At 36.5% G+C, this 18,016-nt stretch overlaps 1 protein-coding gene, 1 long non-coding RNA gene, 1 other non-coding gene and 1 pseudogene across 3 annotated transcripts; 1 reads left to right on the forward strand and 3 right to left on the reverse strand.

Moving 5' to 3' along the window:
- LOC148957738 (uncharacterized) lies at nt 1-9,942 on the reverse strand. Its single transcript, XR_016145126.1, has 2 exons — nt 3,463-9,942; nt 1-3,028 (listed from the first exon to the last, which is right to left on the reverse strand). It is a non-coding gene; the product is annotated as an uncharacterized LOC148957738 (long non-coding RNA).
- Nucleotides 9,943-13,420: 3,478 nt separating this feature from the next.
- On the reverse strand, nt 13,421-17,454 carry LOC148957739 (uncharacterized; annotated as a pseudogene).
- On the reverse strand, nt 13,969-14,041 carry Trnac-aca (transfer RNA cysteine (anticodon ACA)). Its single transcript has one exon. It is a non-coding gene; the product is annotated as a tRNA-Cys (tRNA).
- LOC148957741 (uncharacterized) lies at nt 16,956-17,778 on the forward strand (the record flags this gene model as incomplete). The annotated part of the gene is made up of 2 exons (XM_089114691.1): nt 16,956-17,022; nt 17,444-17,778. Coding segments are annotated over 2 exons (402 nt in total), but the record flags the coding sequence as incomplete, so codon positions are not given.
- Nucleotides 17,779-18,016: the final 238 nt, after the last annotated feature.

The raw sequence follows: 18,016 nt of genomic DNA on the forward strand, positions 1-18,016 counted from the left end.
TGTTATTGCATGTGATAATAAACAAAAAATTGAAGAATAACTTTAAGCAAGTTCTGGCATTCCCTATCCATTAACTACAATCTTATTGTCCTAATCATAATATAGTAACAATGCTTTTGAAGGGCTTAACAGTTTCTGAATATGCTGCTAAATGTCTGGAAAGTTTAAGCTCTCAAATCTGTTGGTTTGGAAAATAACACTGCTATCTCCTCCATCCATCTCCAGTGAACAGAATCAAGATTTGGCATTCATTAAATCAAGAAGATTCTCTGCAAATGTTCATCTAGTAACAATTGATTACTGAAAAGGCTGAGAGTTTGGTTTGGTTGCATAAAATGATCCTGCTCGCTGATTTTATGTCCAAAAATGGCCTTTCGTGCCTGTCACTTCTCCACATAGTGCAACACCATTAAGGCTGAAAAACCCTGCCATTGCCATAAAATGTTCTCGAGATTAACATGAGTCGTGTCTGCTTGGCAATAAGCTTTTGTTTGCATTTTACTTACAGAGAATTACCTCCCAGCTCGTGGAACAAGGCATAGCAGCGCCGCCATCGATGCCTCGCATTCGCGTTCACGAAATAACACCGGACGGTTCTGATGATTATAATGATGGTCATGCCCTCTCGAAATGGCATGACTAGCCTTTGTTCTCTCCTGCGTCACTCCTATTGTTAGGCATGACCAAACATAGGGAACCAGCGTTATGGGCATGACTAAAACACAGGGTTTGGTCATGCTCATAGTTATGGGCATGACTAAATTGGAAACCCTCTGTTTTAGTCATGCCCGACAATAGAAGAGCGCCTTCGGAGGGCTCCATATTCTTGCGTGGAACCATAGGGCTCCAAAGGCGAATGGCCTGAGCTATTTCATCAGGAGAATAGGACTTTATTCTTACGAAAAAATAATTTTTTGAAAAATGTTAACTCTGAAAATAGATGGTCATGCCCGGCATGACAAGCATGACCGCTAGCTACGCCACTGGAACTCAATATCAACTTTTTCAATCTTTTAGTGATAGTATGTATGTATGTAAAATAGATGCTACAAAGTATGTTTTGTCATTAAAAATCAATGTTAGTGAGCCAGAAACACACATTGAAAACAAAATACAAACGATGACAAAGAAAGGGAGCCAAAAGGCTGTGAAAACTGATGAAATGCACAAGGAAGTACGATTTTACATTGTTAAGAGTAGGCCTAAACATGTCATGAAAATTGAAGAAAAAAATCAAAAGTTACCCTCTTTTTCAAATTTCTGACTCAGTTCCTGCCAAGATTGCTGCTTTTTAGGGCCACCTTTATAAGAACGGCATGAAGTATCCCAGAAACATTTTATTTCATTTCATTTCAAATGTTTAAGGAGGGTAGATTCCGTCTCTTCCCCGACAATTGTATCGCCCGTGCTTTCATTTTCAAACACAAGATAATTTGAATTTTTTGTAGGACATTGACTTTGCTGAAACTTGTGTAAAATCAACATGACTTCTGGCTTAATTGTTATTTTTTCCATACTTTTTCAAGATACTTTTTCTCAGCGTAGAAGAGCGTGGAGTTTATTTTTTGGATAAGCGCCAAAGAAAACAATAAACCTTAAACAATGAGGCATTTTACATAAACCAGACAAGTAAACAAAGCGTCTAATTGGTTCGTGAGAATCTGGTCGCAGAAAAGTCAAAATCTATTCAACTCCCAAAAGCAATCGCGCGATCGCCAGGGCAATGGGGAATCACTGCTACTGGTTTACTTGTGCATGCCCAGAACAGTCAGGCGATCGTGTGACCAGATTCGCCAAAGTGGAAACCCGTCATAAGAGAAACCTATCATTTTTGGTGCAAAATGGTCCAGGACTGAGTGGAATGCCTCTATGCAACTAGTTTGTGTGAGAGGTTCTGCCTGTTTGATTCCATCATCAATCTTGTATTCGTCAATGCAGCTTTCAATTTTTATATGCTGGAGATTCTTAAATGAAGAAGAAACAAGTTTTTTATCAGTCAAATTCAATAAGAAGATTAGAGAAGCAGGCATGTTCAGAAGCAGGGAATAAAGATGGGGAAGGATCAGTAAATGCAACAAAAAAATAAACCAACTAAGTGAAAATGGAAATAAATATGATGTTCAAACTTCATTTGAATCCAGCATTTGAGCTTCTAAGACGAAAGTTATTAGCAAAAGAAATACAAAATGCAATGCTACCAATAATAAACTGGAAATTTAATTGCTGGAGTGAGGGGGGTGTTAGATAGATATACAGGAAATGGATACCCCAAATATTTGAAAACAATAAATGACGGCAATACCTTTATCAAGCCATGTTCTGTCACTTATCATGTATCTCAATAATATGCGATAACAAGGATTTGAACATTGTCAATATCAAGGCTCCATCACCATCTGGTGTTGTGACTGCACTCCAATGCAGGTGCTTGATGCAGGGCTGAATCCAGTCAGAAACTCCAAAACAGCTTACAGTTTTTGCAATTTTGTCAAAAGTCTTTCTTATTTCTGAAAGGAATTGACTATAAATTAAAACCTTAAATTTCTTTAATTTCAAACTAACAAAGCAAGCTAAAATCTCTGAAACATTGCTTTTAGCAATTCTTTTTATTTGATATTACTACTTTTGTTACTTTGCTGTAAAACTGTAAAATTAGAATATCTAATAGTTTTCCAACCTGTTTTTTGTCCTGGTTTTATCTCTCATGTAGGTTTAATTAACTTTTTCCAAAATGTCATTATTAGATGTGTCTAGGCAACAAAAAACGTTTCTTTACACTTGTCAAATATGCTTTAATAGATGGAACAGACAGTATTGGCTAATTGTATGTTTCTGGAGACATATATTTAAGATGCCAAAGATGAAAATAACGTTTTATTTTTCTTTCTTCTTCTCTCATGTGTTTGGCAATGGTGGCATGCTTGTCAGAAACAAAGGTTTCAGTTTCGAGATTGTGTTTCTTCAACAAGTTGAGGCATCTTTTGAATCCTTCATATTCAAGACCAGTGCTGTTTCCAACTTCATTTCTCTAAAAATAAGTTAGTTAGTTAGTCAGTAAGTCCAAGTTAAGGAACTCTTCAAGGAACTTTACCAGCAATAAATACACATACCAAAAAGGCCTGCTACAAAATGTTGAGCAAGATCATAATAAGAGATTAGTACAAACTAGCTATACACATTATAAATATCAAGTCACGAATGATCACATAACTGTACCAGTTTGAAATGTATTATAGCTGGTTGATTGTAAGAAATCAGGGAATATGCCCCATATTTAGCACTGTGCCCCATACTATCATGCCTGCCATCACCAGCTCATTTTCAAACAATGTTCACACCCAGTCAGCTCTTCCAACTGATTTTTTTTCTATTCTTTCCAAAACAAAGAAATTGCTGGAAATATCTTTTCCTGCTTTTTACAACATCCTACTCATTATATTTTGATGCTGAAAGTATACTGACCTTGAAATACGAGCCATTCCTATGTGGCGAAACACTCTCTCAACTTTTCCCCATGTTACTCCAGCTGTCACTACTGCAAAGGTCAACAAAATATTGGCAGCAGGAAGTTTTGTTTTTTCAAAAAATGGCTGACTTTTCCAGACAATTTCCCTTTTATTGCACATACTGTCTGCATAGATTGTTTTCACTTCCACCATTGTCCCATTTTGCCTTGTTTTAATGAGTGGATCGTCTGCTTTGCATGCAGGACAGAAGGAGAATATTGAAGAACGGTTGAAAAAGGAGTATATTGAAGATAATAATACAAAATTTAGAAGAAAAATATAAACCCATCACCTAGACAGCAGACAGTAAGTCAGACTGTTCATCTTCAGAGTTGGAAAAGTTGTAGCCATTTTCAAGATTCACCAATAAATGGCAATTTTACAAGGAAGAAAAGCATCACTGAAATTGAGTTCTTTAAATGGACACAAAAAGCTGCTCGAAGCGACAGGAAATGTTTTAAGTTGTCCCATTTGCCTTGTTTTAATGAGTGAATCGTCTGCTTTGCATGCAGGGCAAAAGGAGAATATTGAAGAACGGTTGAAGAAGGAGTATATTGAAGATAATAATACAAAATTTAGAGGAAAAATATAGACCCATCACCTAGTCAGTAGATAGTAAGTCAGACTGTTCATCTTCAGAGTTGGAAAAGTTGTAGCCATTTTCAAGATTCACCAATAAATGGCAATTTTACAAGGAAGAAAAGCATCACTGAAATTGAGTTCTTTAAATGGACACAAAAAGCTGCTTGAAGCGACAGGAAATGTTTTAAGTTGTCCCATTTGCCTTGTTTTAATGAGTGGATTGTTTTGTATGCAGGGCAGAAGGAGAATATTGAAGAACGGTTGAAGAAGGAGAATATTGAAGATAATAATACAAAATTTAGAGGAAAAATATAGACCCATCACCTAGTCAGTAGATAGTAAGTCAGACTGTTCATCTTCAGAGTTGGAAAAGTTGTAGCCATTTTCAAGATTCACCAATAAATGGCAATTTTACAAGGGAGAAAAGCATCACTGAAATTGAGTTCTTAAAATGGACACAAAAAACTGCTCGAAGCAACAGGAAATGTTTTAAGTTGTCCCATTTTGCCTTGTTTTAATGAGTGGATTGTTTTGTATGCAGGGCAAAAGGAGAATATTGAAGAACGGTTGAAGAAGGAGAATATTGAAGATAATAATACAAAATTTAGAGGAAAAATATAGACCCATCACCTAGTCAGTAGATAGTAAGTCAGACTGTTCATCTTCAGAGTTGGAAAAGTTGTAGCCATTTTCAAGATTCACCAATAAATGGCAATTTTACAAGGGAGAAAAGCATGACTGAAATTGAGTTCTTAAAATGGACACAAAAAACTGCTCGAAGCAACAGGAAATGTTTTAAGTTGTCCCATTTTGCCTTGTTTTAATGAGTGGATCGTCTGCTTTGCATGCAGGGCAAAAGGAGAATATTGAAGAACGGTTGAAGAAGGAGAATATTGAAGATAATAATACAAAATTTAGAGGAAAAATATAGACCCATCACCTAGTCAGACTGTTCATCTTCAGAGTTGGAAAAGTTGTAGCCATTTTCAAGATTCACCAATAAATGGCAATTTTACAAGGGAGAAAAGCATCACTGAAATTGAGTTCTTAAAATGGACACAAAAAACTGCTCGAAGCAACAGGAAATGTTTTAAGTTGTCCCATTTTGCCTTGTTTTAATGAGTGGATTGTTTTGTATGCAGGGCAAAAGGAGAATATTGAAGAACGGTTGAAGAAGGAGAATATTGAAGATAATAATACAAAATTTAGAGGAAAAATATAGACCCATCACCTAGTCAGTAGATAGTAAGTCAGACTGTTCATCTTCAGAGTTGGAAAAGTTGTAGCCATTTTCAAGATTCACCAATAAATGGCAATTTTACAAGGGAGAAAAGCATGACTGAAATTGAGTTCTTAAAATGGACACAAAAAACTGCTCGAAGCAACAGGAAATGTTTTAAGTTGTCCCATTTTGCCTTGTTTTAATGAGTGGATCGTCTGCTTTGCATGCAGGGCAAAAGGAGAATATTGAAGAACGGTTGAAGAAGGAGAATATTGAAGATAATAATACAAAATTTAGAGGAAAAATATAGACCCATCACCTAGTCAGTAGATAGTAAGTCAGACTGTTCATCTTCAGAGTTGGAAAAGTTGTAGCCATTTTCAAGATTCACCAATAAATGGCAATTTTACAAGGGAGAAAAGCATGACTGAAATTGAGTTCTTTAAATGGACACAAAAAACTGCTCGAAGCGACAGGAAATGTTTTAAGTTGTCCCATTTTGCCTTGTTTTAATGAGTGGATCGTCTGCTTTGCATGCAGGGCAAAAGGAGAATATTGAAGAACGGTTGAAGAAGGAGAATATTGAAGATAATAATACAAAATTTAGAGGAAAAATATAGACCCATCACCTAGTCAGCAGATAGTAAATCAGACTGTTCATCTTCAGAGTTGGAAAAGTTGTAGCCATTTTCAAGATTCACCAATAAATGGCAATTTTACAAGGAAGAAAAGCATCACTGAAATTGAGTTCTTTAAATGGACACAAAAAGCTGCTCGAAGCGACAGGAAATGTTTTAAGTTGTCCCATTTTGCCTTGTTTTAATGAGTGAATCGTCTGCTTTGCATGCAGGCCAAAAGGAGAATATTGAAGAACGGTTGAAGAAGGAGAATATTGAAGATAATAATACAAAATTTAGAGGAAAAATATAGACCCATCACCTAGTCAGTAGATAGTAAGTCAGACTGTTCATCTTCAGAGTTGGAAAAGTTGTAGCCATTTTCAAGATTCACCAATAAATGGCAATTTTACAAGGGAGAAAAGCATGACTGAAATTGAGTTCTTTAAATGGACACAAAAAGCTGCTCGAAGCGACAGGAAATGTTTTAAGTTGTCCCATTTTGCCTTGTTTTAATGAGTGAATCGTCTGCTTTGCATGCAGGACAGAAGGAGAATATTGAAGAACGGTTGAAGAAGGAGAATATTGAAGATAATAATACAAAATTTAGAGGAAAAATATAGACCCATCACCTAGTCAGTAGATAGTAAGTCAGACTGTTCATCTTCAGAGTTGGAAAAGTTGTAGCCATTTTCAAGATTCACCAATAAATGGCAATTTTACAAGGAAGAAAAGCATCACTGAAATTGAGTTCTTTAAATGGACACAAAAAGCTGCTCGAAGCGACAGGAAATGTTTTAAGTTGTCCCATTTTGCCTTGTTTTAATGAGTGAATCGTCTGCTTTGCATGCAGGCCAAAAGGAGAATATTGAAGAACGGTTGAAGAAGGAGAATATTGAAGATAATAATACAAAATTTAGAGGAAAAATATAAACCCATCACCTAGTCAGCAGACAGTAAGTCAGACCGTTTATCTTCAGATTTGGAAAAGTTGTAGCCATTTTTAAGATTCACCAATAAATGTCAATTTTACAAGGGAGAAAAGCATGACTGAAATTGAGTTCTTAAAATGGACACAAAAAACTGCTCGAAGCAACAGGAAATGTTTTAAGTTGTCCCATTTTGCCTTGTTTTAATGAGTGGATCGTCTGCTTTGCATGCAGGGCATAAGGAGAATATTGAAGAACGGTTGAAAAAGGAGTATATTGAAGATAATAATACAAAATTTAGAGGAAAAATATAAACCCATCACCTAGTCAGCAGACAGTAAGTCAGACTGTTCATCTTCAAAGTTGGAAAAGTTGTAGCCATTTTCAAGATTCACCAATAAATGGCAATTTTACAAGGGAGAAAAGCATGACTGAAATTGAGTTCTTAAAATGGACACAAAAAACTGCTCGAAGCAACAGGAAATGTTTTAAGTTGTCCCATTTTGCCTTGTTTTAATGAGTGGATCGTCTGCTTTGCATGCAGGGCATAAGGAGAATATTGAAGAACGGTTGAAAAAGGAGTATATTGAAGATAATAATACAAAATTTAGAGGAAAAATATAAACCCATCACCTAGTCAGCAGACAGTAAGTCAGACTGTTCATCTTCAAAGTTGGAAAAGTTGTAGCCATTTTCAAGATTCACCAATAAATGGCAATTTTTCAACGGACAAAAGCATGACTGAAATTGAGTTCTTTAAATGGACACAAAAGACTGCCTGAAGCAACAGGAAATGTCTTAAGTTACAAGTAATAATTTCGGCTGTAAAAAACCTGAATATGTAGCAAGTGAAAATGTCAGCATAACTGGAAAGAACTTCGCCAGAAAATCAAAACAAGAACAAATGACAGAAGGAACATGAGGATTCTACTCACTTTGAGGTTGCATAGCAAATAGAACTATTTTGCATAAAATTAAATGATATTTAGTTTTGTTTTGTTTTTTCAAAAATGAGAGATGATTTCTGCACATGTAACCTGTGAGTATGAGGGTATTAGGTTTGTTGGATGTGTTATGCAAAAAACGTAAGTGACAAAAGAAGTAAAATTGAAGTTTCTGCAACCATCAGGGCCAGCAACATCATTCTCTTTTCCAAAAATGATGACAATTCACAGTCCAACATGCAACAACACTCTAGGTCCTGTATCCAACTACCCTTGGGCCAACAGATGCATTGAAAAAGTTTAAGGCAACTTATTGTTTTCAGCATGGGGCATGAAATATTTATAGAACATTAAAAGACTGCATAGAATTGAATACTTTTTAAATTAAACCTGTGACTAATGACTCTTTTAACAATTTTTTAACTCCCAGTTTTAACACATGCATGGAAATGGTATCTGCTGTTTCAATTTGTTTAATGTTATCCTTCTGAAAAAGTTTGAAGCTCTATCATAAAAGAAGATTCTTTAGTTTTGCACCATGATTATGTTCTAATTAATGAAGCTTGTCAGGCGTGGATCCAGATAAAAAATTGACTGTTGCAAAGTCATATCATATGACCACACTCTTTTTTTATGGCACGCCTTGGTATCATTTTTTTTAAGAGAGGAGGAATGCACCCTAAAGGTAGAACTACCATTATTTGTATGAACACTTCCTTAAAATGGGGCAAAATCGTAGCAAGAGAAGACAACAAAAATGTCAATGCTGATTTTCAAATTTGTAATTATTTTCACTACTTTAAATCAAATTTGAACACAAGGGAACTCATCAGTCCATATTTGTAAGCCAAAATTTATACAAAGAACATTTTTATAATTCGCCTTTTCTGTTCTCGAAGAACAATCAAATTTGATAACGAATAGCTTTTAAAACACTACGATTAAATTCCTGGCCTAAAATAGCCTCATATATGATTACATATGTTTACTCAGGTTAACTTTCATTTTAAGAGACCCAATTCATGAAAGCAGCTGCCTTTGAAAATGTATTTACAAAACCTTAAAACATTGTTCAGCTCCCTTAGAAAAGAGATTTATGATAAAAAAATCGATATGACCCTATTTCTAACTTTCTTGAGCATTTTCACTAACATACTCAAAGCTGCACGATTAATTTGAAACAAAATTGCATTATCTATTTACTTTGGATCAGTATTGAGAATGTCAAGGAGCTTCATGCGTCGAGGGTGTCATGAAGCAAAATGACAAATTTTTTCATCTGAATCTATCTCAATGTCTCTATATTTCGTCTGTATCTACCTCAATGTCTCTATGCACATGTAGCAAAGCAAGGCCATTCATTCGATTTGCAGTCATAGTGCTACGCAAATTCGTCGTAAAACTGAGATCGACCTCTCAAAAGTGCAAGTTATCACTGGCAGTGTTGCCAGGATTTGCATTGCAGTATATATATTAGGAATAGAGATCTTGTCAGTGGTAGGAAGAAGATCGGCTGGCTTGCCCTCGATTCGAGAACAATGGTCTTCCCACATACGTAGTTCGTTACTTAGGTAGCATGATTCAGGTAAGTCAGCCCACACATCTCTCTTTTAAAAAGATCATCAGCTTCTTGGTCCAGTCGACCGCTGAAACAACTTTTGATGGGAAAGCATAAAAACTGTTCAAAACGGTGATGTTCCTGTTGGAAAAACGGGTTTGTATTTGTGTGATCAAGTGATCCAAAAATGACAGGGTAACAATACGTTCGTAATATTGGCTAACGCTCTCAGCTGGTACATTCTCACGATTTGCCTGTCTTGGAACTGTACTAGGTCGGGCAGGATTAACACCAACAGAGTGGGCTAACTCTTCTGCTTTGCTATACCCTTGCTTGTGAGAAACACTCTTCTCATTTCTCAAACGCTACAACTAAGTGTTAAGCAGAGCTACTTTGGAATTTGTAGTAACAGCATCCAACCAAATAGACTGAAGCTGTTCAGTCAGAGGCCTAGTAACCTCTAAGCAGCAAGAGATGACAACCAGAAAAATAATGAATTGAAATGACGTAAATGAAACGAAAAAAAACTGCTGGCACCGCTTACTGTATCAGCATTCCAAGAACGATTTTTGTTGAAAGTCATGGCTTCTAATCAAAGAACAATTGGCATAAAAACTTTGTTAAATATAACCTGACCGTCAATTCGCGCTAACCATCTTCTTCTACATACATCAATTAGGTGAGTGTGACAAGTAGTTGGGGACAACTCCTTTATTTTACCCTCCAAATGAGAAAAACGCTTTGGGCTGTTATTGAAAAACTCTGATACTGCACAAACTTGTCCCATCATGTTACTTACAACTTGAATGGAACATGCCTTAGCCACATAAAGATTCAAAATATCAGCCCCACAATGAACATATTGTGCGTCTGGATACCTGTGTTGAATTCTTGCAGCTGCCCCAGAACATATACCTGCCATCTTTCCAGCCCCATCGTATCCCTGGCCTTGACAAAATTGCATATCTAAGAACAGTTTCTCAAAACCTTCAAGAACTTTATTTGAAATGGCTTCTCCAATTATTCTTTCGTCACATTCAAAAAAACCAACAAAAACCTCACGTATCTCAGACTTCCAACAACAAACTGTATCGCAGGGGCAATTTGTTCCCAGTTACTTGCGTCTGTAGCTTCTTCTGCGAATACAGAGAAATATCTGGAAGCCCTAATTTCGTCCGTCAATTTCTCTAGAATGTAGCCTTGCCAAATAGAATTGAGCTCCATGGATGGTTTTGGAACAGTAAGCGGCTGATTTTGGATCATTGAGCATGTGATCCTCAAATAGAGAATTTTTGCCATAGCGAACCAAGTAGTTAAAAAATTCTTGCAAATTACCAGGATTAATACCCCCTTGGTCATAATACTGGGAGTCATCTCTATGACCTCTTAAAAAAAGAATTTGTCTTCTAAAATAAATGACTCCTCCCACGATTGGTTCTAATCTTCCCCTGTTGAGGCTTACTTGGTCATCAACAAGATTATTCAATTGCCTATCAATAGGCTTCAACTTTGCTCCATAGACAGGCGAAGTCCGATGCAGAGGTGCTTTTTGGAGTGTGCACAAAACCTATTTGGCCCATTGGACCAATTTGTGCAAGGGGATTTCCACAAATGAACCAACTTTGATGAATTGTGGCTATTTTTCATCGGAGCAAACAAAACACCCTAAATGCAGAGAGCACCATCCAAACTTTTAGAGTATGACAACCAGGGGAAGTCTATCAACCAGCTGTGCAAAAAACTTATGACCATAAGTGTCAAAAGGAGCTTAGCTGAAAATCGGAGCTTAGCTTTGAACAGTTCAGAAGCAAATTATATTTCTCCTCATCACTAAGGCTTTGCACATTCAAATAATGTTTTCCAATGTCATATTGCAATGCCAAAATAGAATGCAAAACTGGAACCACATCAACATGGCAGGTCAAAGAGCATAATTGTGAATTATCACATTTTTTGTGATGTGGATATTTTTCAGACTTAGGTACCTTTGCTGAAAAGTGGTTTTCCTCTTGGTGCATGGACCACTAGATCTTATACCTGACTTAGATTTGATTACATGACTGCTTCTGACAGCTCTTTGCATTAAGTTTATTGAAAAGAGGGAAAGTGCTTTAAATTCTGTGGATCTATAATTGGGAAGCTTCAAAAGAATGAAATGGTCTTTTCTTTTCTGGAACCTTCATTGTCTTCAGGTAATCTGGGGGCATAGATGCATAATGAAAAAATATGAATTTTGCTGTCTCAATTTGCAGAAACACTTCCAGGCCGAGGGCTCAGCATTCTGTTATGAAGTCCTTCATAAACATCAGCAAAAGTGTCTGTCTCAGTGGGAAATATGCATTCCTGTGGTCGAAGCAGTAATACACAGCAATGATGAAAAAGAAAAGTTTTTTGGCAACATTAACTGACTCTGCCAAAACAGCTGCATTTCTATCACCATTGTGATAAGATTTGAAACCAACATCAGATAAAGTGTTGGTGAAAATTGATTCTTCGTTTCTTTCTTTGCCATTCAAGACAAATACCATGTATAATAGGATGATAGGCATAAAAAGAAGAATTCTGAAACATCTCAATACTTGTCAAGCAACAAAGATAGAATGACAGCGACCCATTACCGATGAGTGCTATGGAGGAAACATTGAACAGACAGCTGCCATTTCTAGTAGTTCTGTGAAAACATTGCAAACAGAGAATCAGAAGAGATCTTGTCATGACAGATTGACACACAATAGAGATTTAAATAAAGGTGGCATAGCAAAAGTCTAGAGAGTTCGCTGTAAAAGAAGGCATGCATAAAGGGGGGCTCCAGGAGGCCTGCAAAATAAAACAACATTAGTTGTCGCATGCATGCAGTCAAAGTATACCATCATACATATTGTATTAAATTATATATACAGAGTTGGGTGAAGATTTTCTACTTCAGACAAACCGGGCTCTCAAATCAGGATTAGAATACTACTTCACATTTCTTTTATTTATACAAATAAAAAAGGTTAAAAACCAGAAATATAATACCTTGACCATACTACTAGCTCCATATTTAGCTCCACCGGCGTCCTGTTCTTCTTCCCCTATCTTACCTCTCGTGTTGTTTTTTTCTGCAGCCAAGTCTTCCATGACGCTATTTTCTGCAGCCATTCCAAAAATTTGTCTACTTGATTTTTGGAGACTAAGTTGTGCTGAGATTTAAGGCTTTAGGTTATTTAAAGTGATATCAGGTGGACAATTTCTAAAGCTTTCATTAAGTGATCAAAATAGTTTTCTTGCTAAATAACATAGACACTTTGGGTGTGGATGATTCTTTTCATTAATTTTAAAAGCAGAATAAACGTTGAACATTTTGCCTTAATTTTTTTATTGTCATGTGCTTAGATCATGAGTAAATCAGAATTTAAAGGTATTGAATCATGGTAAATAGGCCCTCTCTATAGGGGGTCATTTGGTTTCAGCGTGATCGCTGGTGTTTCATGTGATACTTGCATTCGTTGTTGACAACTTGCTATTAATCGAAATGGTTTTGTCAGTCGGTACAAGGTGAGTTCATGTGACCAGTTCCAGGTCAACCAATAGCATGGCATTCATGAAAATCATGACTCAGCGGATTTTGGCACTTAGGGTATACCCAATCCATTTTATCATGACTCAATGCCTTTAAGTTAAACAAGTCATTAACATCAAATGTAGTGCAACTCACCTTGTGTCAGTATTGAAACTTTAAATTTAAAGTACACTGCTAACGTCACTTTCTCAGTCATAGTTTTTTCATGAAAAAGAAGCTTTAAGCAGTTTGCTTCAAAATTCAACAATTTTCGTTCACGTTTCTTCAACAAAGTGACACTTTGTGGCCATCTTTCATGAATAATGAGAGAATCTTTTACAGAAGTGTTTTGAAGCAGTGCTTAAAAGTGTGTTTTGAAGCAGTGTTTTGCTGAATTTTTCCCCTCAAAACAGCAAACCAATCATTAAATTTTGCGTAGCTGGTGCTGCTGGTAACTAATGGAAATGGTGCTGCTGGTAACTAACAGTTATACTAATGGAATATCCATGCATCGATTCCAAAAAAGATGAAGAAACGCGTAGAAATTAGAGCACAAAGGCACAGATTTAACTTCCCACCCACCTCCACTTCCCATTTATGTTCTGTACATTTCGCATCCATTATTTACTTTCCAGCGTTTTCTGTTTCCATTGCAAATTTGATTGAACAGCAATTGAAATGTTCAAAAATTGAAAAATAGTGACTGTGATACAAAGCTGTAAGAAGTGAGGACACTGTTATAAATTGTGAAGTCAGGCAATAATACTTGGCAAACATCCTGCGGGAAACATTTTGGTTAGTTTTGGATCGCTGGTTGCAGGAGCTTTGATAAGCAAAACCATATTGATTTTCGAGCACATTGGAATTTCAATATGTAACATTTGTACCTACATCAGAAAAATTTCTCTTCCCTACAATTTTAAAACATTGGCAGGCATATCAAGACAAGCTGGTAGAAGTGGCAAAAGCACAGAAAGACTTGACTTGACCAGGAGATGACAGATTTGCTACTATGGGGCATTCAGCCAAGTACTGTGTCTATTATTAATAGAGAGTGCGGGAAAATAACCGACCCGAGCGAGGCTCGAACTCACGACCCCTGACTTTGTACGTCAAGTGCTCTACCGCTGAGCTATCGGGTCGTGCTTTCAAGCCAACACCCAAGGCCGAGTCACTCACCCGCACTGCCCCTCACTTTTACCAGATACACAGGGGAGCCATCGCAGCTCCATCACAAAGTGCAGAGGACCTGAAGAATGAGAGAAGACTGCCCACACCAGGAGGGCCATCGCAGCCCCAACACTGGATAGGGTTGAAGAGAAAGTTTACAGACAACAGGATTTCGAAGATTATTTTACCAGATTATTCCTCTGCACTTTGTGATGGAGCTAATGTCTATGACCATGAGTATGAAGTCTAATTTTCCTGAGAGATAGTAACTGAAACCCTCCTTCTACATGAAGTTGTCCCAATAGGAGGGTTTCATGTGTTCGAGACTGCCTTATACTGCCTTCAGTCTAGCCATACATTAATTTCAGTCTATGCTTCACTAACCGTGAGCCTCAATGCATTGTCAGGCTGAAAATGTTGTCTGTGCAAATAATGACTGTATGGTTGTACCCCAACACTATCAGCCAAAGTTGCTACATCCCCACTGACAACAAATTTTGATTAAACCGACCTTGTCTGGTTATACATAAAAAAACATGCTGCACTGTTCATGCTGCAGCCTCATTACATTTCTGTTGTACTTTTTACCAAGCAAGGAACCATTTTTAATATTTAATATGGTTGTCAACATTCAAGAGACTCAACACCACATTGCCTGAGAAAGAAGTAAAAGCAATGTAATTTTTTTAATCAAAGCTTCAAAAAGTTATCAGTGATATCAGTGATACTAATCTATAGACAATATATAATCAGAGGGTCTCAACTAGTGAAAAGTTATATTTGTTTTCCATGCAGAAGCTAGATGAAAAAAGGAATGTACAAGTATGTATTTAGCATATACCATGTAAAAAAGGAGAAGCAAATAATATTTAAAGTCTACTACTTCTCAGCCAACTTTGCCAAAATGGAGTTAATTGCAGTATTTTGTTGCTGCATCTGCTGCAAAATTTGTTGCTATTGCTCCTGCTGTTGTTGCATTAAAGAAGTCATTTGATGCTGTTGGCTGATTATAATTTCTTCATGCTTTTCTCTCTTTTTCCTCTTCTCTTCCCTTTGCTCCCTCTGAAACTGTTCTCTCTTCTTCTCGTTATCTGCTTCCTCAATTCTAATCTCCATCTCTTTTTTTCTTAACTTTATTTCTTCTTTCTGATTCTCATACAACTTTAATGCCTTCTCTTATAAAAATTCCAAAGTATTTTCACCTGACCGTTTCCTTTTATTCTCACTTTCATTTTCTAGCGCTTGTGTCTGACTGAGCATCTTCATTGACCAGTGACTGTTTCTCACATTCTCGGCTGTCTCCTTTTCTCTCTCTGTTGTTTTCTTATCTTCAGCTTTCCTGGCAAGTTCTTCCTCTGCTGCTTCTGTAAACCCAATGATATCTTCCATTGCTTGGTCAAGCTCATTCTCTTCTACTGCTTTTCCACTGGCCCTTTCCTCCTGTGCCATTCTTCTTCTAAAATCCCTCTCTATTTTTGCAAATCTTTCTCTTACTGCCCTCTGGTCTACATAAAATTTTTGATTTTGGCAGTCATTCAACCTTTTTGCCACTTTGCTCCAGCATTGCCCCCTCTCTCTGCTGCCAAAAGGGAATTTGAAAGGTTGTGAAACCAGGATCTCTCTTAACAATAGAAGGTCATGTTCCTGGCTCCATACCATCTTAGGCCTGGTATAAAAGAAGCAAAGTGACAACCCAATTACAAGTAACAAACATGCTCAAGTTAGCAGTTCTTTTGAAAAGATAACCAGAGAGAGAGTTAGAAATAAAATAGGACGATAAAACTCTTTATTTTCATTTTTGGCTATTGTTGGAACATAAAGGACTTAAAAAACATTTATTTCAGGTGTTCAACAACTGTTGAAAAATTTATGAATAAAGAACTATACAAGGAAAAGGGTAATTTGGAAATACAATCAAAGGTTGGTCAGAAAGTTCTCTAGCAGTCATCAAGAAATAATTTCTGTCCCAATAAACAGTATCTGACCTGTACATTTCATCCACCTCTTTCACTTCAATAGAAAGTTCTATTCATCATCACCACTTGGTAGGCCTATATTTCAGCTAACATATACTCACAAACAGCTTCAAACTAACCTGTGGTATTTCTAGGCAATAGTCAATCACAGTTTTTCAATATTCAAGATTATAAGAAATTCAAGGCAGCTATACAGATCTTTAAATGCCTGCAAAAAAAACTGCCTTCCAAAGGTCAGGACGGAGGTTGTGAAAAAGTCATCTCGTTTCCAAGGCCCTTCTTGCTTCAACGACATCCCAATTGACATCCGCCAATTAACATCGATAGTTCAATTCAAGAATTGATTTAAAGAACATTTCCTCAGCAACTAGCTTACTTCAGATCCACTAAAAACGATTTTTACCCTTTATTACCTTCATTTTTTAACTTTTCATTTTTAACTTGTAATTTCAGTTAATCAGAACAATCGATGGTTCATTTTCATATAGAAAGGGATATCTGTTGTTTTCGGCCTCTGAAAGTTACTGCAAATAACATGCCACTGGTAGATCAACATTCAAATCATAAGTAAAATCAATCATAAGATCCCTGATGTAAAGAGCTTTTCGTTTTAAATATAGTCATCCTATATTGAAAAAGAATAGGCCTACTTCAAAGAATCAGTTTTTGGTGCCTCTCAACATACTTGACTAAATGTAATCATGCATCATTACTGTGGTAAAAACATATAAAGATCACATTCTTCAAGGAGATCGAAGAAATGATTCATCTGGCTTCTGTGCACCATTTTGTGTACATGTCACCATGGAGTTGATAACCAATGCAGTTCTCCAAGAGAGAGACTGGTAGCATATCAACAAATATGGAAAGAGAAGGCCTCACCCGTACATTGCTGCTTCTTATGAAATGATTGGATGTATCAGAAATTACCACTGATGCTTCAACCTCAATAATGAAAAGGATTCAAGAGCTTAAAAGTACAGGCATTTTCCCATGTTATTTAATAATATTATGCAACATTTTTTACCCATTCAGTTTTGTGGCAGGTTCAACTGGGTTGAGTAGCTGATATTCACTTATATTTGGATTTCCAACCTCTAGCTTTCTTCTTATTTGTTTTTATGGGTTCAATAAACCATTCTGAAACATGTTACTTGAAAAAAACTTATAGTTATTGCCAATGAACCATGAAAGAAAGCCTTTCTCGTGTTTTTCGGCCGATACAATATTCATCTAGATCTAACAGATTCCTCCTGCTGTATCAGCGGCTTTTCTCCATAGTTCATTATTGCAATTGTTAATACTTTTAATCTTTTTATATTAACAATTGAATGCTAACTTGCCATGTTTATTTTGGACTTAAGAATTCATAATTTAAGAATTCATTATATTCTTAAGAATTATTTTCATTTCAGATTCACACCCTGAACTGGCTAGATCACTGCCTTGATATTTGGCATACTGCCAAAAATATTTCTAAGAAATTGCACAAAACAGCACAAGACAAAGCTGCAAAATCACCGAAACCATTGATTGCTGTAATAGTCAACCACTTTTTGTTTGCTTGTCAAGTTTCCAATGGTGATGCTGAAAAGTTGAAAGATATTTGGATTGGTGTTTTGCATCATGTATGCAATGAACACATATGGAAGGAATCTGAATGTTTGCATGGCCCTCTCTCGTCAGCTGAGCCAAAGGTGTACCTCTTAAAGAATTCTGTCGCTTTGGAATAGCTGAGATCAGTGGTACTTGACAGAAAGCTTTTGTCAAACTTGTCGTACTATTCAAAGTTCAGGCATACAGACATGATGTAGATGTCAACAGTATGCTGATGAAGTTTGCCTCTAAAAGAAATGCATACGACTATCCATATTTCAAGACACTGATGGCTTTGGCTGCTTTTGACCACAGTATACATTTGAATCCACCTTTGGCTCTCACATGCGATGGCAAGCAGTGTTTTAAAAGAAA

The sequence above is a fragment of the Rhopilema esculentum genome, chromosome 20 (assembly GCF_057945365.1).
Source record: "Rhopilema esculentum isolate cy_ngs chromosome 20, ASM5794536v1, whole genome shotgun sequence".
Taxonomy (NCBI): domain Eukaryota; kingdom Metazoa; phylum Cnidaria; class Scyphozoa; order Rhizostomeae; family Rhizostomatidae; genus Rhopilema; species Rhopilema esculentum.